Consider the following 18,828-nt stretch of genomic DNA (forward strand, 5'->3'; position numbering starts at 1 on the left):
ACAATACATCATAGTTAAATTTCCAGTAACGTTTTCGTACCAGTTGGTGTTGATGTTGTAGGTGTTGGGGTCTCCTACGAACGTATCAAACAGAACGTTGTACAGGTCAGTGTTGTCCTTTAACACGCTCTTGGCCATAACCCGGAGGGCCTGAATGGTTGGCATGAAAGTCTTACACAGGAACCCAGAGTCAAGAGACAGAGCCAGCATCAACTGCTTGTTGCTGTCCATTTGCTCCAGAGTGCACACCTGGAAAGTCCATGTTAAAATTATTTACTATGAAATCTTACAACAAAAGACTGTGGAATCTGAATGTACAGTACTCTGTGTAAATATAAAAAAACAAAATGGCAGGAGTACAAACGCTGAAAGAAACATGTTGTGCGTATGTGTTGTTGCCGAACCCATGAAGATGTGCATTGTTCTAACCTTAGAAGTCAGTTGGCCTAGTTTGCTGCCGAAGGTTTCATCGGACCAGCTGCTGTTGAGGAGTTTGGACCCTAACCGGACAGTCTGAAGCATGAGATAGAGATTCTCTGTGGATACAGGGAGACGGAGAGAGAGAAAGAGATAAAATAGGACAATGTATGAGAGATACTGGAGGGAGGAGGGGGTGTTTAAGGCATGGTTACACAGTTGTCCACAGTCAGGGAGTCATTATTAGTACAACATTTATTTCAGAGCAACTTCACTGAGCAGTGAGCACCAAATTATGTAGTTAAATTGGAACCATACACTCTACTGACAAGGCAAAAGCTCCAAATGCCTGTTTCTGGGGGAAAAATATACATATTCCTTGCAAAGTGCACTAGATTTGAACAGAACCCACTTTGACTGGAGCTTCATTGGCCTTGGTCAAAAGTCAGCCAGGATATAGGGAAAAGGGTGGCATTTGAGGCACAAACACTGTGCTCTGCCTTGTGTTAAAATAGATCTGACAAGCCCTTATAAAGACACCACAAAACCCAGGAGAAGAGAGAGTTACTTATCATACTCTGAATATTTTAAGATCTCAGGGGGACTGCAGTGTGATCCTAAAGCTAGCTAACCTCTGACAACTGAATGGGCTCTACAGGAGATGTAACAGCTTCTAGTGACTATATTGCATAGGCAAGAATGTTTTATTGCAATCTTTTACATGGCATCGTTAAATAAAATCACTGCAAAACCAGTACCATGTGGTCATGGATGTCTGTGTGTATTTAGCGTATTTGGTGTGTGTGTAATCCACATCTGTGTTTACATGTGGGGCTATGATGTCCCTACAATATTTATCTTTAGGTAGCCAATGCTCAGATATTAGGTTTAGGGAAAAACATGTAATTGGGTATAGTGTTGAAATTAGGGTTACTTTCAAGTTTATGTGTTAACAGTTAGCCTTTGGGTTAGCCAACAGGGCTAGGTTAATTTAAGTCATAAATGTAAGACTATTGAGGTTAGATTTAGGGTTAGGGAATAAAGAAAACATTGATGTTTGGGTCAAGTTTAGTTGTCCACAAGTACAGTATACAAGTGTGTTTTCGCTTTAAAGATTCAATTGCGACCACAAGTCCTCACAAGGGTCTTAAAACATGAAAGATGTTCCCTTACTAGACAGAAAACAAGTTATGGGTTTAGGGTTAGAGTCAAACTGACGTCAGGTGTAGAATTGGAGTTACGTTTAGGTTAGGGCATTAAGGTTAGGTAAAATTTAAGCATAGATGTTAGGTTACTTAGCTTCATTTTAGGGTTAGTGTTAAGGGTTGGGGAAATTTTATTTCTAAGGACAGAAATACAAGGCTGTTTCTGTGTCTGTGCATACTTGCCCATGCACATGTATGTGTGGGTGATGTGTGGTACTCAGAGAGGAAGCAATATAAGTGAATTCTTATTTGGGTAATGAGATTTAATAAGGTGCATAGTGTCTTTCTCTTGGAGATATGCCATATGCCTCCAGGCTATTCTGAAGCTCTAACAAAGCTCACATTATTATTAAGCCTATCCAATCCCCTGCATGGTTTTAAAGCTTGTGTCTTAAATGACTCCTTATTCCCTATACAGTGTCCTACTATTGAGGGTACTGCTGGGCACAACTACGGAAATAAGGTGACATTCGCCATGCATGCAGGTTGAAATATGTATGTACATTACCTCACAATGGCCTCTGGAATAAGCCTGCATTAATAAAAATCATTGGGCCGGTTTCACGGACACAGATTAAGTCCAGTGCTAGACTGAAAAATCAAGCTCAATGAAGAATCTCCATTGAGCTTGATTTTTTATTTTAGGACAAGGCTTAATGTGTATCTGTGAAACCGGCACGTTATGTGACATCATCAAGGGCTACTCCGAGATATATGGATGTTGGAGAGAGAGGCGTAGGTTAGGGTCTGATTTCTTTATCGGAGGACACCTGACATGCAGTGTCAAACTGACATATGAACAATTAACTGTGTGAAAGACTGAAAATGGCTGTCTGCAAGGGTTAGGTCTGTCAAAATAAGAGTCAGTAGTCACTACAATAAACAATTAGACTCAATGTGAGTGGGAGGAAAGACACCATGGGAGTTCTGTGTGAGAGGTGGAATTAGTTAAAGAACAAATGGTTAGAAGCAAGGCACGCATCCCAAATCGCAACCTAGTCCTTATGGTCCCTGGTCAAAAGTAAAACACTAAGTAGGGCATAGGATGCTATTCGGTACAAAGGCTTATATAGAGGGAATCAATAATTAGAGGCTAGGGTAATGGATAATGCAAGAATAAAGAAAAGGAAGTTAGTCCACTCAGGGGATTCCACTCCATCTAACTAATGACTGAAACAAAATGATTTCTACCCTCTTCGTAATGCCTTTCTGGAACCAATTGGTCAGGTCTATACTGAATCAGGCGGTTTTGTCCTTTATTCATCCTTTATTTAAACCAGGTGAGTCCTACTGAGAAATAAATCTCATATTCAAGGGAGCCCTGAGCCTCTGTGTCACTGAGATAAAGGGAGCAAGTCAAGATTGGATAGATTTCTAAATGAAGAGTAATGGTTTTACTAGGCTTACGTTGTGATTCATTGGCCAGGCCCATTGTAATGTTCTTTATGAGGAGAGCGTAGGGAAGATCCACAGGAATCCCGTTAGCTATGTCTGTCAGAACCGAAGTTAGCCTGTTGAAAAACAATAATGATCAATGTTTCTTGTATTTGTGCATGCAGTACGACATTGTGATAAATTGTGTACATGCCCCAAACAAACTTTCAAAGTAAATATTAAATAGCAAAGTGGAGGAGATGATAGTCTGACATCAAACCAAAAACAAATGCAAATATTGTGTCATCAAGCTGAGGCCATTATATGCAACAGCAGCGAGCACTGAGGATTTATTCAGCTAAAGCCTCAGAGGAAGGCTATTATTGCCAAAACATAAGCCTGTTCATTTCCTGTCAATGAACGCTGGATGATTTACCCAGAAAAGTGATATTTGTTTCAGAATAGTCACCTGTTCAAGTGTTCCTTTGTCAGGGATGAATTTAGTCTTTTCAAGTCGCTCAGTTGAGCACCTAAATCCCTTTTTGTTTTATGATGGGCAGAAGCATTTTGGGCTATGCGGGTGACATTCTTTGCCACGTCTGTCAGAACCATTGATAACCTGTGGAAGTAGGAAAAATTGTTATCAAAAGGTTAATCACATTTTGTTCATAAAATATAAATTAGGGCATTCATTGTGGTAAATTGTGTACACAATTTGTAGTTGAACATTTTTACTTAAAAAATATATCATGTAAACACAAAGAAATGCTGAAATGATTGTTTACATCAGCTGTGAGCAATATCTCACATAGCTGCTTTAACCAAATATCCAAAGCTACAGAATACATAAATAGTCTTAGATCTTTTTGTTTTGTATCACCAACTTCTATGATCACTGTCAGGCCAAAAAGACAACTGAAGAAACACAGAAAAAAAATCACCTGTGTGTCCAGTTAGTCTCGTTCATCGTCAGCAGGTTTTCCATGTTCAGCTTAGCTGCATCCAGCACCAGATGAGCCAGGCTGGTCTCGTTGCTATTGTTAGCTAGGCCCAAGAGACCCTGGACATTATGGAAAAGTAGCTGGGTGACATCAGCAGTTCTGGACACGTAGCTTCGCCCTGACTGTAACACCGCTAACATCTTCTGAATGGTCTGTTCCAGGTCAGCTAGAGGGTTAACAGACAGAAACATGGAGTCATGTATTGATAGTATTAATACAGAAGTGTTTCGAACAAATTGCTTGTGTGTCCTGACTTGAAAAGTCACATAAAGTAGCTTACTATTCCCTTACTTAGGGAAAAGTCTTTATTTCTAACTACAAATTTGGCAAATTGTAAGTCAGGAGTTTTCTATTCAAACTGACCTCAATCCTGTTTCCCTGGTACAAAAAATATGGAAAATCACTGACCTATGATACTGCCTGTGGTCTGCAGGCTAGGGTATGATGATAAAGAGGCCAAGAGCCTCTGAACCGAGCTGGAGATGACAGCCGTTGCACCAGCTATGTCTCCGGTGGTGGCTGTGTAGTTGATAGCGGTGGTCGTGATGTGCAGGACACGAAGAGAGATGTTGAGGTTCTCTTCACTACCCTTGGGCACCAGCGACACCAAAGCCATGACAGCTTGGTTCAAAGACAGGAGCGATGGCACACATCTGGCTGACGGAGGTGTGGAAAAACCCTGCCAGATGCTGTTGCTGACCTGGTGGTGGTGATAATGACAATGTTTTTGTTTGTAAATCCTTATAAATCCTCATAAATAGCCAGTGACAGGTGAAATTGTAATTACAACTAACCGCAAAATAATAGAAAAACTGTACAACTGATATGTGCTGGGAAAATTAATGAATGCATTTATAAAGCATGTGATAATGACTACATGATGCAATATTTTATCCAATATAGGCAGTCAATACCTGTTGGGACACTTCAACTAAGGCCTCGGTCATTGCACTAGTGTTGGCTCCCTGGAAACCTGCTTGGGTGTTGGTAAGGTTGAGCATCGTCAAGATCGACCGGATCACCTCCTCAGAAATCCTCGGGAAAGCTGAAGGGATCTGGGTGGTGTTGGAGACCCCAGAGAGGGCAGTGAGGAGGGCTGGCTCTAGAGGGAGGGTGTAAATCCTCTGGTCCTCAGGCAAAAAGTCCACCAGTGCACGGAACGTTTGGTTAATCACTGCCTCTTTCTCTTGAGGGCTGCTGAAGAAGTGGGTGGTATTTGTGATGTTGAACAGGGTGTAAGTGGATAAGGCGCTGTTCAGAAGGAGAGGATGGATAATGATCTGAATGGACCTTCCGTCTGGAAGGTTTGTGTCACCGACAAAGGCCAGAAAATGGTCAAGAGAGTCAGATATTATGCCTACAGCCTTCGTCATCTTCACTAAGTCCTGTGGGTGTGCAACTAGCAGCGCAAAGCCTTTCACCATCTGGCTAGAGGTGTTGAGGTACATCAAGCTGTCCGTGGATAGGTAGGAATCCAATGCACCAACTGTCTGTTCTAGAGCCATCATGTAAGGATCCAGGCTGATGTAAGCTCCTGGTCTGGAAACAGAGTTGAGGATGTTGTGAATGGTGGCTTTGAACTGGGATGTGAATTCAGAAGCCTCTTCAAGGTTATCAGCCACAATGTTGTTAAGGGCGGTGAGAAACTGAATGGACCTATTAGACCCATTGTTGGGGCTGCTGTAGACGATTCCAGCCACCTCTGTGCCTAGCCGCCTCACTATACGCTCAACCCGATGGGTGACCTCTAACAGGGGCTGCTGGGACAGCACAATGGCCAGCTCCACTATATCACCCAGGCCGGATGAGAGCCTCTGTAATTCGCCCAAGTCCATTATGCTCCAGTCTTCATGGGCTATCTCCATGAACAGTTGACCATATGTCTTCCACTGGCTCGGAAGGGTGAGGTATGAAAGGATGCCAAGGGCTACATCAATTGGTTCGTCCAGAGGAGTCTGAACAGAGGGAACTGCGGGACCCCATGTCAATGCTCCAGCACTGGACATGGAAATGTTCCCAGTGCTTGGTGGTACCATGATCATGTCCCTGGAGAACCCTTTCAGCACCGCAGACAGGTCGGCGTTGGCAAAGAACATATGTGCGATCTCCATGATATCTGGCATGGTGGGTGGTATAGCCAGGGCCCGGAACAAGACAGAGTAGTCCAAGTAGAACAGATCCAGGAAGTCATCCATTGGTTCTCTTAATGGAACCTCCCTCGTCAGCTCACGGCGGACACGTCTAGACACGCCCTCCTGATGGTCAAGGAAGGGAGTCTTACTCCGCCCGGTCATTTCATCATGTAATTGCCTCAGGTAGTAATCCAGCGGAGAGAAGAGATCACTCGTCTGGGATAGCTGTAATATATTATAAAAAGATTAGCACTATGTACTATGCAATTAAGACACTTCTATTGTAAATAGCATGTACGTGTAAACATATTTGATTAATTTCATTTGACCTGTCTCAGGACGGAAATGACGTTCTCCGCTATCTCCACAAACATTTCAGAGATGGGAGGTAGGTGGACGCTGGAGATGAAGGCCTTCACCATCTCGTATATCCTGGGCAGTGCCTGGGTTACCACGTCAAACCCAGTGGCATTAGTAGAACCCCACCAGCTGCTAAACTCAATAGCCTTCTCTAGGATGAGCATGGGGGCATCGTCAGATAAGAGCTGCTCCATGAAGCCATACACCATAGGCCAGTCTCCCAGAAGCTGTACACGGACAAGCTCCCTGACTATGTCTTTCAGCAATTTGTTAATCAACCCTCTGTCTGGCCTGGAGAAGATGTCCCCTGTGAATAGATAATAATAAAATATATAATGAATGTTAATGAAGGAATGAACATAATGGAGGGACTGATGGGAAAAACGAAATAAATGAGCACATTGTCACATTAATAGGACTCCATCAAATAGAGGATCGGCCTACACAAGATAACAAATAAATAAATAATAATTATTATATTGAATATTATCATTACCATTGCCACCAGGATTTTCTTTAAATAACATAAAATAAGTCTACCTGTGAGAATGGCTTGGATGGAGTCCTGGGTGAGGTTTGTGCTGGTGAGGATCATCTCTAGGGCTTCCATCAGGAGCTGTTTGGTATAGCTATCGTTCTGTAATATAATAAAATACTTGACTGTCCATTTGGCAAGTTTAGAAATGTATCTCCTGTCTTTTCCAAAGCACACAAACATACCCATATACCCCCACATTTTCTCACAGTGTTCATCCACATATTGGTTGAGTGTTTAAGATCTAGTTGAGTGCATTGCTCAAGGGCACAACAGAAAGAGATGCCCAGTACCTGGAGCAGCTCGCTGTAGTTCATGGTGTAGTTCATGACTATCTCCACAGATTGGAGGAAGAGAGGCATCCACAGGTCCTGGTCCTGGGTAAAGTTCATGCCTGTTCGAGGAATCAGACACAAAGAAAAAATAAATACTTAATAACGATCAGACAGCATTTTCACAAAAAAAGTAAAAACTAAAGTAAATGTACCCGTGATTATGGCTTGGATGGAGTCCTGGGTGAGGTTTGTGTTGGTGAGGATCATCTCAAGGGCTTCCATCAAGAGCTGCTGGGTGTAGAGGGGGTTCTGTAATATAATTGAATAGAAAACTTGACTGACCATTTGGAGATAAATTTCATATTTAATCTGCATAATTCACAAAAAGGCAGAGACATGCTCCCAAATACCCACCCACTAACCCACACACACAAACACACTAAAAGACACAGGGGTCAGCCTCCACAGGGTACAGTGCATAAGGGCTGGATGAGTGCCTTGTTCAAGGGCACAAAAGAAAGAGAGCCAGTACTTGAAGCAGTTGTTTGTAGTCCATGGTGTAGTTCATGACCATGTCCATGGATTGGAGGTAGAGACGCATCCACAAGTCCTGGTCCTGGTTGAAGTTCATGCCTGTTAAGAAAATCAAGCAAAAGCACATCAATAAATGTATTAATATGATCAAACAACATTTAATCTATAAAGAAATAAAGTATGTTGACTACAGTCTACCTGTGAGTATGTACTGGATGGAGTCCTGGGTGAGGTTCGTGTTGGTGAGGATCATCTCTAGTTCTTCCATCAGGAGCTGTTGGGCGGAGGTACGGCTCTGTAATATAATATAATACTTGATTATCCATTTGGCAAAAATTGACATTGGTTCAGTAACAAAACAATTTCCTGGTTTAAAAAAAATCCTACTTCGAGGATCTTAGATTTCCATCCATTTCCCTCCTGATTCTGTGTGTATTCCAACGAGAATGTTTCCAAGATATTGGAAAGTCACACAACTTTGCAACATGACCCTGAGGTGAGTTGCCACAAGTTGCAACATTGTAAGGTTAGATGAATGCCTTGTCCAAGGGCACAACAGGAAGAGATGCCCAGTACCTGGAACAGTTGTTTGTAGTCCATGGTGTAGTTCATGACCATGTCCATGGATTGAAGGTAGAGACGCATCCACAAGTCCTGGTCCTGGGTGAAGTTCAAGCCTGTCAGAAGAATCAGACACAGAGAAAAAAATGATGTTTTCAGATGATCAGACACCATTTTCTCTAAATAACCTCAGTAAAATAAGTCTACCTGTGAGTATGGACTGGATGGAGTCCTGGGTGAGGTTTGTGTTGGTGAGGATCATCTCTAGGGCTTCCATCAGGAGCTGTTGGGCGGAGGTATGGTTCTGTAACATAATTAACAAGAACACTTGATTATCCCTGGAGCCAGGCCCGGGGTTGGGGCTCGTTCGCGAGCGCCTGGTGGCCGGGCCTTTCCCCATGGGGCCCGGCCGGGCCCAGCCCGAACGAGCGACATGGGGCCGCCCTCCCGTGGGCTCACCACCCACAGGAGGGACCATAAGGGGCCGGTGCAGAGAGGATCGGGCGGCAGTCGAAGGCGGGGGCCTAGACAACCCGATCCCCGGACACGGAAACTAGCTCTAGGGACGTGGAATGTCACCTCGCTGGCGGGGAAGGAGCCTGAGTTAGTGCGTGAGGTTGAGAGGTTCCGACTAGAGGTAGTCGGGATCACCTCTACGCACGGCTTGGGCTCTGGAACCACACTCCTTGAGAGAGGATGGACTCTATACCACTCTGGAGTTGCCCATGGTAAGAGGCGGCGGGCTGGTGTGGGTTTGCTTATAGCTCCCCAGCTCTGCCGCCATGTGTTGGAGTTTACCCCGGTGAACGAGAGGGTCGTTTCCCTGCGCCTATGGGTCGGGGATAGGTCTCTCACTGTTGTTTGTGCCTACGGGCCGAACGGCAGTGCAGAGTACCCGACCTTCTTGGAGTCTCTGGGAGGGGTGCTGGAAAGTGCTCCGACTGGGGACTCTATCGTTCTACTGGGGGACTTCAACGCCCACGTGGGTACCGACAGTGACACCTGGAGGGGCGTGATTGGGAGGAACGGCCCCCCTGATCTGAACCCGAGCGGTGTTCAGTTATTGGACTTCTGTGCTAGTCACAGTTTGTCCATTACGAACACCATGTTCAAGCATAAGGGTGTCCATCAGTGCACGTGGCACCAGGACACCCTAGGCCGCAGGTCGATGATCGACTTTGTTGTCGTTTCATCTGACCTGCGGCCACATGTCTTGGACACTCGGGTGAAGAGAGGGGCGGAGCTGTCAACTGATCACCACCTGGTTGTGAGTTGGATCCGATGGCGGGGGAGGAAGCTGGACAGACTCGGCAGGCCCAAGCGTACTGTAAGGGTCTGCTGGGAACGTCTGGCCGAGTCTCCTGTCAGAGAGATCTTTAACTCCCACCTCCGGCAGAGCTTTGACTGGATCCCGAGGGAGGCTGGAGATATTGAGTCCGAGTGGACCATGTTCTCCACCGCCATTGTCGAAGCGGCCGCTCGGAGCTGTGGCCGTAAGGTCTCCGGTGCCTGTCGAGGCGGCAATCCCCGAACCCGGTGGTGGACACCGGAAGTAAGGGATGCTGTCAAGCTGAAGAAGGAGTCCTATCAGGCCTGGTTGGCTTGTGGGACTCCAGAGGCAGCTGACGGATACCGACAGGCCAAGCGGACTGCAGCCCGGGTGGTTGTGGAGGCAAAAACTCGGGCCTGGGAGGAGTTCGGTGAGGCCATGGAGAAGGACTATCGGCTGGCCTCGAAGAGATTCTGGCAAACCATCCGGCGCCTCAGGAGAGGGAAACAGTGCCCTACCAACGCTGTTTACAGTAGAGGTGGGCAGCTGTTGACCTCAACTGGGGATGTCGTCGGGCGGTGGAAGGAGTACTTCGAGGATCTCCTCAATAACGCCGTCACGTCTTCCATTGAGGAAGCAGAGGATGAGGGCTCAGAGGTGGACTCGTCCATCACCCGGGCTGAAGTCACCGAGGTGGTTAAGAAACTCCTCGGTGGCAAGGCACCGGGGGTGGATGAGATCCGCCCTGAGTACCTCAAGTCTCTGGATGTTGTGGGGCTGTCTTGGCTGACACGCCTGTGCAACATCGCGTGGCAGTCGGGGACAGTGCCTCTGGGATGGCAGACCGGGGTGGTGGTCCCTCTTTATAAGAAGGGGGACCGGAGGGTGTGTTCCAACTATAGGGGGATCACACTTCTCAGCCTCCCCGGGAAAGTCTATGCCAGGGTTCTGGAGAGGAGAATACGGCCGATAGTAGAACCTCGGATTCAGGAGGAACAGTGTGGTTTTCGTCCAGGCCGTGGAACACTGGACCAGCTCTATACCCTCTACAGGGTGATGGAGGGTTCATGGGAGTTTGCCCAACCAGTCCACATGTGTTTTGTGGATTTGGAGAAGGCATTCGACTGTGTCCCTCGCGGCATCCTGTGGAGAGTGCTTCGGGAATATGGGGTCCTGGGTCCTTTGCTAAGGGCTGTCAGGTCCCTGTACGACCGAAGCAGGAGCTTGGTCCGCATTGCCGGCAGTAAGTCAGACTTGTTCCCAGTGCATGTTGGACTCCGGCAGGGCTGCCCTTTGTCACCGGTTCTGTTCGTAATTTTTATGGACAGAATTTCTAGGCGCAGCCAGGGGCCGGAGGGTGTCAGGTTTGGGGACCACACGATTTCGTCTCTGCTCTTTGCGGATGATGTTGTCGTGTTGGCCCCTTCAAGCCAGGACCTTCAGCATGCACTTGGACGGTTTGCAGCCGAGTGTGAAGCGGTGGGGATGAAAATCAGTACCTCCAAATCCGAGGCCATGGTCCTCAGTCGGAAAAGGGTGGCTTGCCAACTTCAGGTTGGTGGAGAGTGCCTGCCTCAAGTGGAGGAGTTTAAGTATCTAGGGGTCCTGTTCACGAGTGAGGGAAGGATGGAACGGGAGATTGACAGACGGATCGGTGCAGCTTCTGCAGTAATGCGGTCGATGTATCGGTCTGTCGTGGTGAAGAAAGAGCTGAGCCGCAAGGCGAAGCTCTCGATTTAACGGTCAATCTACGTTCCTACTTTGGGTCATGACCGAAAGGACAAGATCCCGGATACAGGCGGCCGAAATGAGCTTTCTCCGCAGGGTGGCTGGGCGATCCCTTAGAGATAGGGTGAGAAGCTCGGTCACCCGGGAGGAGATCAGAGTAGAGCCGCTGCTCCTCCACATCGAGAGGGGTCAGCTGAGGTGGCTTGGGCATCTGTTTCGGATGCCTCCGGAACGCCTTCCTGGGAAGGTGTTCCGGTCCCGTCCCACCGGGAAGAGACCCCGGGGAAGACCTAGGACACGCTGGAGGGACTATGTCTCCCGGCTGGCCTGGGAACGCCTCGGTGTCCCCCCGGAAGAGCTGGAGGAAGTGTCTGGGGAGAGGGAAGTCTGGGCATCCCTGCTTAGACTGCTGCCCCCGCGACCCGGCCCCGGATAAGCGGAAGATGATGCTATGCTATGCTATGCTATGCTATGCTACTTGATTATCCATTAAGTTGGACATGAAATTTGTATTCTGCATTTTCCCAACACTCACATACAACCACCAATTCAATTAAACACACCTTTGTCATTCCATCCTTCTGGGGACCAGAGACTTAACCCAGAAATCCATGTTCTTCATTCATTAGCCCTAACTTTAACTGTAATAGCTATATCTAAAAGTAACCCTAATTTTATCACTAAAGCAAACTACATTTTTTCCTAAACATAACCTGAGAGCCAGAAGTCAGATTTTCTCTAGTGCGGACCTACCAAATGATCTTGAAGGGACCTAATTTTATGTTTTTCTCTCTTTGTAGGAGCATCAGGTCCCCACATGTAGATATAGAAGTGTATCATGCAGAAACACAATAAGAGACACAGGGATCAGCCATCCCAGGATGCAGCACTTTAAGGTCAATTGAGTGGCCTTGCTCAAAGGCACAACAGAAAGAGATTGCCCAGTACCTGGAGCAGCTGGCTGTAGTCCACGGTGTAGTTCATGGCCATCTCCATGGCTTGGAGGTAGGGACGGATCCACACTCCGTGGTCCTGGTTGAAGTTCATGCCTGTCAGGGAAAAAAAGCAAAAATTAACAAACAAATGTATTATTATGATCAAACTATTTTCTCTATAAAAATCTACAGTAAAATGACAAATGTCTACCTGTGAGTATGGCATGGATGGAGTCCTGGGTGAGGTTTGTGCTGGTAAGGATCATCTCTAGGGCTTCCATCAGGAGCTGTTGGGCGGAATTATGGTTCTGTAACATAATAAACAAGAACACTTGATTATCCATTAAGTTGGACATGAGATTTGTATTCTGCATTTTCCCAACACTCACATACAACCACCAATTCAATTAAACACACCTTTGTCTTTCCATCCTTCTGGGGACCAGAGACTTAACCCAGAAATCCATGTTCTTCATTCATTAGCCCTAACTTTAACAGTAATAGCTATATCTAAAAGTAACTCTAATTCTATCACTAAAGCAAACTACATTTTTTCCTAAACATAACCTGAGAGCAAGAAGTCAGATTTTCTCTAGTGCGGACCTACCAAATGATATTGAAGGGACCTAAATTTATGTTTTTCTCTCTTTGTAGGGGTATCAGGTCACCACATGTAGAAATTGAAGTGTATCATGCAGAAAAACACTGAGGGACACAAGGATCAGCCATCCCAGGATGCAGCACTATAAGGTTAATTGAGTGGCCTTGCTCAAGGGCACAACAGAAAGAGATGCCCAGTACCTGGAGCAGCTGGCTGTAGTCCACGGTGTAGTTCATGGCCATCTCCATGGCTTGGAGGTAGGGACGGATCCACACTTCGAGGTCCTGGTTGACGTTCAAACCTGTCAGAAGAATCAGACACAAAGAAAAAAAGGATGTTTTGAGATGATCAGACACAATTTTCTCTAAATAAGCTCAGTAAAATAAGTCTACCTGTGAGTATGGCTTGGATGGAGTCCTGGGTGAGGTTTGTGCTGGTGAGGATCATCTCTAGGGCTTCCATCAGGAGCTGTTGAGCGGAGGTATGGTTCTGTAACATAATTAACAAGAACACTTGATTATCCTTTAAATTGGACAAGAGATTTGTATTCTGCATTTTCCCAACACCCACAGACAACCACCAATCCAATTAAACTCACCTTTGTCTTTCCATCCTTCTGGGGACCAGAGACTTAACCCAGTTATCCATGTTCCTTATTCATTAGCCCTAACTTTAACTGTAATACCTATATCTAAAAGTAACCCTAATTCTATCACTAAAGCAAACTAAATTTTTTCCTAAACATAACCTGAGAGACAGAAGTCTGATTTTCTCTAATGAGGACCTACGCAAAAATCTTGAAGGGACCTATTTTTTATGTTTTTCTCTCTTTGTAGGGGCATCAGGTCCCAACATGTAGACACTGGAGTTTATCATGCAGAAACACAATGAGGGACACAGGGATCAGCCATCCCAGGATGCAGCACTATAAGGTTAATTGAGTGGCCTTGCTCAAGGGCACAACAGAAAGAGATTGCCCAGTACCTGGAGCAGCTGGCTGTAGTCCACGGTGTAGTTCATGGCCATCTCCATGGCTTGGAGGTAGGGACGGATCCACACTCCGAGGTCCTGGTTGAAGTTCAAACCTGTCAGGAAAAACAAGCAAAAATTAACAAATAAATGTATTATTATGATCAAACACAATTTTCTCTATAAAACCCTACAGTAAAATGACAAATGTCTACCTGTGAGTATGGCTTGGATGGAGTCCTGGGTGAGGTTTGTGCTGGTGAGGATCATCTCTAGGGCTTCCATCAGGAGCTGTTGGGCGGAATTATGGTTCTGTAACATAATAAACAAGAACACTTGATTATCCATTAAGTTGGACATGAGATTTGTATTCTGCATTTTCCCAACACTCACATACAACCACCAATTCAATTAAACACACCTTTGTCTTTCCATCCTTCTGGGGACCAGAGACTTAACCCAGAAATCCATGTTCCTTATTCATTAGCCCTATCTTTAACTGTAATACCTATATCTAAAAGTAACCCTAATTTTATCACTAAAGCAAACTAAATGTTTTCCTAAACATAACCTGAGAGCCAGAAGTCAGATTTTCTCTAGTGCGGACCTACCAAATGATCTTGAAGGGACCTAATTTTATGTTTTTCTCTCTTTGTAGGGGCATCAGGTCACCACATGTAGAAATTGAAGTGTATCATGCAGAAAAACACTGAGGGACACAAGGATCAGCCATCCCAGGATGCAGCACTATAAGGTTAATTGCGTGGCCTTGCTCAAGGGCACAACAGAAAGAGATTGCCCAGTACCTGGAGCAGCTGGCTGTAGTCCACGGTGTAGTTCATGGCCATCTCCATGGCTTGGAGGTAGGGACGGATCCACACTCCGAGGTCCTGGTTGAAGTTCAAACCTGTCAGAAGAATCAGACACAAAGAAAAAAAGGATGTTTTGAGATGATCAGACACAATTTTCTCTAAATAACCTCAGTAAAATAAGTCTACCTGTGAGTATGGCTTGGATGGAGTCCTGGGTGAGGTTTGTGCTGGTGAGGATCATCTCTAGGGCTTCCATCAGGAGATGCTGGGCGGTGGAACGGTTCTGTAATAGAATAGAACACTTGATTAGCCATTTGGTTGGACTGGAAATGTGTCTTCTGCATTTTCTCAACGCCCACAGACAACCACCAATCCTGTTAAACACACCTTTCAACCCTTGTGGGGACCTGAGCCAACCTAACTCAGAAATCTCGGTTCCTTATTCTTTAGCCCCAACCTGTAATGCCTAAACCTACATTTAACACCAATTCTTTCACTAAACCAAGCAAAGTGTTTCCCTAAACTTTGGTGGTATTCACATTCTCTAGTGGCGACCTACCATAAAAAATTTTTTTTACTCTCTTTGTCTGGGCATGAGAGAGACAGGGACACTGCAGAACATACTGAGAGACACGGTCAGCCACCACAGGGTGTATTGGTTGAGGTCTAGTTGAGTACCTTGTTTAACAAAAAGAGATTCCCAGTACCTGGAGCAGTTGTTCGTAGTCCACAGTGTAATTCATGACCATGTCCACGGCTTGGAGGTAGGGACGCATCCACAGTCCCTGGTTCTGGGTGAAGTTCATGCCTGTTAGTAGGATCTCCAAGGCGTCCATTAACACAACTTGGACAGAGGTGGAATTCTGAAACAAAATAGAATCCTTTTTTTTTGTTTTCCTCTGGCCCTTTCCCAACCCACAAACACAAATGTTTGTTTTACTCTCTAAATCTAACCCCTAAATTGGAAATCCTATTTTTACAAGCTATTCACCAGGTTTTATTGTCTTTGTGGGGACCAATGTAACTGACCATAACCCCTTTACCCTCTACCCAACACAATTCCGTCCTTCTTTTACTCTCCTTGCAGGGTTCTTTTCTTTACACTAACAAGTATTGTAAAACATGTAGATGGGCACACCACACACATAGAAAGGAGATTGTAGGATACCTGGAGTAGATAGCTCTTCTCCACGGTGTAGTTCAGGGTCATCTCAACAGCCAGGAGGTAGGATCTCACCAAGGGGTTGTCAAGGGCAAGGCCATCCAACTGCTCTAAGGCCATTCTGAGGCCCTGGGTACTGAGGACCAGAGATGAGGATTAGGAACATTTATGTACACAACAACAAAATTAAACATCAATATATATGTCTGTATGTGTGGTTATGATCGTGTGTAAGCACAGTCATTTCCAGTAGACGCATTAAGTCAAGTCTAGGAGCTCTGGAGAATCTGTGTCAGAAACCAGGCGTGTGATAAATTAGCACCTTTACATTTTTGTTTTCTTCAAATTGTAGATGTCTTAGAGCTAGAACTGAGATGCTGTGGTAATGCCAATGCAGAAAAAGAGTAATGAAGAGCGATGTAGAGTACTAGTCAAAGGTTCGGACACGCTTGCACATTCAATAGTTTGGACACACATACTCATTCAGTTGTATTGGTAAGTGTGTCCAAACTTTTGACTCGTACTCTATGATACATTGAACACAGTGAAAGCGGTCTGTTTGGTGTGTACATGACAGCCGCCATCTTGATCCACTTACGCCATCGACACCACCTGTGCCGGTGATGTTTGACGTGACTATAGCGAATAGTGATGTTTTAACTAGAGATACAATGGTGATAATAAGGTGGCATACCTTGATTGCCATTGGTACTACATGTTTATGATATATGTATGCTGTCACCAATATTATAACGGTACCTTTGGCATTCTTAAGCCTTTTTGAAACTGCTCTGCTATTACCATAATAGTATAAAGAGATAGGATAGGATATATAATTGTTGAAAAATTAAACATAAATAGAGACTTTATTTACTGCATCCAATCATGTACAGTTAAAAAAGGATCTCCATAAACTGTGTACTATGTCTTGTGCAATATTGTGGGCCATTTGATCAAAACCACTTGCTTTCAACCTTGGGATTTTATGGCTAAGTTAGGTATGATAGTGATTTTACTTTTAGATTATGTATATATAAACAACATATTACACATCCAGCCCATTTAGTTTTACTGTAACCCAGTAATGCCATCTTTTCTCAATCTGCATGGTCAAAGTGTGGTCAGTGATCTATAACTTTCACTATTGGACTTTGAATGTTATGGTTTCATCCTAAAAGCCCACTGCGGCTCTCATTATAAAGTGGCACACTATATTATATAGCAAATAGGCTCCCATTTGGGACACAGATGTGATTGATTTCCTGAGATAGGCATCATGTGATTCTTATCAGAGCTAAGTTCATTAATACAGCTGCCACATAAAAGAAAATCAATTTAAGAAAAAAAAGAAACTGAGATAATCAAGTAATCGTTCACTATCTGCACCCACACACAGGCACACACACACACAGTCATGCACACACACACACACACACACACACACACACATGCACATACAAACACCCTAACAACTTATTTTTGTTTGCAGAGAGTGCAGGAGACAATTTGCCTTCCAGATCTAAATGAACAATGATTACGTGGATGGGTGTGATTGATCCTAGGTCAGTACTTTCGCTCTTAGATGTTTTGTGAACAGCGGCCCTGGCCTACAGTACACGCTTTAAATCAGAGAAAGCAAGCAGGAACAGTCAGTCAGGTACGGCATACAGAGAAGGGCACCTGTCTATCACTGTAACCAGTTCAGTCAGCCGTATTAAACACTGGTGACTGTACTATTGACCACCAACACCCATCAGTGGCAAAGAGAAACAAAGTCATGTCAATGTTATAAGAGGAAAAGGTCATTTTACATTATTGTCCTGATCTTGACCTTATACTGTACTGATATTGGCATCTCAAATGATCCTTTCCAGCTGGGAAACAATGGTGGTGGATGAGCAGCCGTGCCGATCAGTACCTTGACGCACAGCCGTAACTGAATCCACGTGTTTCATGCTCCACCAACAGGGCCACAAGGGACTCACCTCTGACTGAGTTGTAGTTGAAGGAACCGTGCATTCCAGTCAGCCTGGTCCTCTGTGGTCATATTTAGCTGGAAAAAGGTGTCGTACAGGGCCTCACCAAGCTGTTTAGAAACTGTGGTGTGGTTAACCTGAACCCAGTAGAACGAACGCAGAGCCGCCACGATCTCTGCTGCTGTAGTTTTCACTGATTCTGTCCCATTCCCCATTACCTGGGACGAGAAGACAACAGCATACAACATCAGGCAAAGGGGACGTGTCGGCAATGAAGGAGCTGTTTACTTGGTGATCCCACAGTGCCCTCTAGCGGGCAAAACAGAATTTCTGCTGATATGTGAAGGCTTACTACTCACAGTCATGTTCAAAGAGGTATAGATGTAGTGGGATGTAGCATATGCCTCCATGACTGGTAGCAGGCTGATGTTACACCATAAGGCCAGACTGGACTCACTCAGGCCAGCCGCCTCTCTAACTGGCTCCCAGGCTTTTAGGACCTGCCTGCACTCCAAGGTCTTACTCTCATTAGCAGCCTTTGGGGGCACAACCCCGAAAATAAAAAAAGAAACAGACAGTTCATTATTATCAAATCTAAATAAAGAGATGGATTTTGACAATGAGACCCTTTATCTATTTTCCCAAAGTCAGATAAAATTGTTCATGTATCTGTGTCCAGTAAGTTGGAGGTGGTTTTGAGGGAGACTGGATCTGAACACTGTAGTGTTAGGGGATCTGGTGGACAATGACCAGGTAGTAGGAAACGTTGTTGTGCTCTTGGAATGATATGAGACATGGTATGATAAAGATTGAGAAACATGGGAAACACCACAGCAGAATGGATAGATGTATTGCATAAAGAAACATGATAATTGGAAAGTTGCTGGTCTGTGGAAAGTGGAGGGTTAGAGTTGAAATTGATTGTGTTAACTATTTAGACCACACCAGTGGACACTAGATGGCAAGAGGTAAAGGTGTGGT

At 45.0% G+C, this 18,828-nt stretch overlaps 1 protein-coding gene across 5 annotated transcripts in view; it reads right to left on the reverse strand.

Annotated features, from left to right (window-relative positions):
* abca12 (ATP-binding cassette, sub-family A (ABC1), member 12) overlaps nucleotides 1-18,828 on the reverse strand; it is a 93,884-nt gene that overhangs the window by 41,066 nt on the left and 33,990 nt on the right. Inside the window, exons 28-54 of one of the 5 annotated variants that reach the window (XM_029125889.2) lie at nucleotides 18,207-18,383; nucleotides 17,857-18,065; nucleotides 15,878-16,007; nucleotides 15,417-15,572; nucleotides 14,896-14,992; nucleotides 14,704-14,804; nucleotides 14,113-14,209; nucleotides 13,913-14,013; nucleotides 13,321-13,417; nucleotides 13,129-13,229; nucleotides 12,539-12,635; nucleotides 12,341-12,441; nucleotides 8,602-8,698; nucleotides 8,410-8,510; nucleotides 8,032-8,128; nucleotides 7,832-7,932; nucleotides 7,512-7,608; nucleotides 7,318-7,418; nucleotides 7,030-7,126; nucleotides 6,459-6,796; nucleotides 4,912-6,354; nucleotides 4,406-4,697; nucleotides 3,938-4,163; nucleotides 3,466-3,615; nucleotides 3,030-3,133; nucleotides 430-536; nucleotides 41-249 (exon numbers count right to left, since the gene is read on the reverse strand). In XM_029125889.2, the coding sequence (XP_028981722.2) occupies nucleotides 41-249; nucleotides 430-536; nucleotides 3,030-3,133; nucleotides 3,466-3,615; nucleotides 3,938-4,163; nucleotides 4,406-4,697; nucleotides 4,912-6,354; nucleotides 6,459-6,796; nucleotides 7,030-7,126; nucleotides 7,318-7,418; nucleotides 7,512-7,608; nucleotides 7,832-7,932; nucleotides 8,032-8,128; nucleotides 8,410-8,510; nucleotides 8,602-8,698; nucleotides 12,341-12,441; nucleotides 12,539-12,635; nucleotides 13,129-13,229; nucleotides 13,321-13,417; nucleotides 13,913-14,013; nucleotides 14,113-14,209; nucleotides 14,704-14,804; nucleotides 14,896-14,992; nucleotides 15,417-15,572; nucleotides 15,878-16,007; nucleotides 17,857-18,065; nucleotides 18,207-18,383 (5,024 nt within the window). The remainder of the gene's footprint in view (nucleotides 1-40; nucleotides 250-429; nucleotides 537-3,029; nucleotides 3,134-3,465; nucleotides 3,616-3,937; nucleotides 4,164-4,405; nucleotides 4,698-4,911; nucleotides 6,355-6,458; nucleotides 6,797-7,029; nucleotides 7,127-7,317; nucleotides 7,419-7,511; nucleotides 7,609-7,831; nucleotides 7,933-8,031; nucleotides 8,129-8,409; nucleotides 8,511-8,601; nucleotides 8,699-12,340; nucleotides 12,442-12,538; nucleotides 12,636-13,128; nucleotides 13,230-13,320; nucleotides 13,418-13,912; nucleotides 14,014-14,112; nucleotides 14,210-14,703; nucleotides 14,805-14,895; nucleotides 14,993-15,416; nucleotides 15,573-15,877; nucleotides 16,008-17,856; nucleotides 18,066-18,206; nucleotides 18,384-18,828) is intronic. The other 4 variants (XM_029125891.2, XM_034286790.1, XM_034286791.1 and 1 more) reach the window with 4 other exon arrangements.

The sequence above is a fragment of the Esox lucius genome, chromosome 16 (genome assembly GCF_011004845.1).
Source record: "Esox lucius isolate fEsoLuc1 chromosome 16, fEsoLuc1.pri, whole genome shotgun sequence".
NCBI lineage: Eukaryota > Metazoa > Chordata > Actinopteri > Esociformes > Esocidae > Esox > Esox lucius.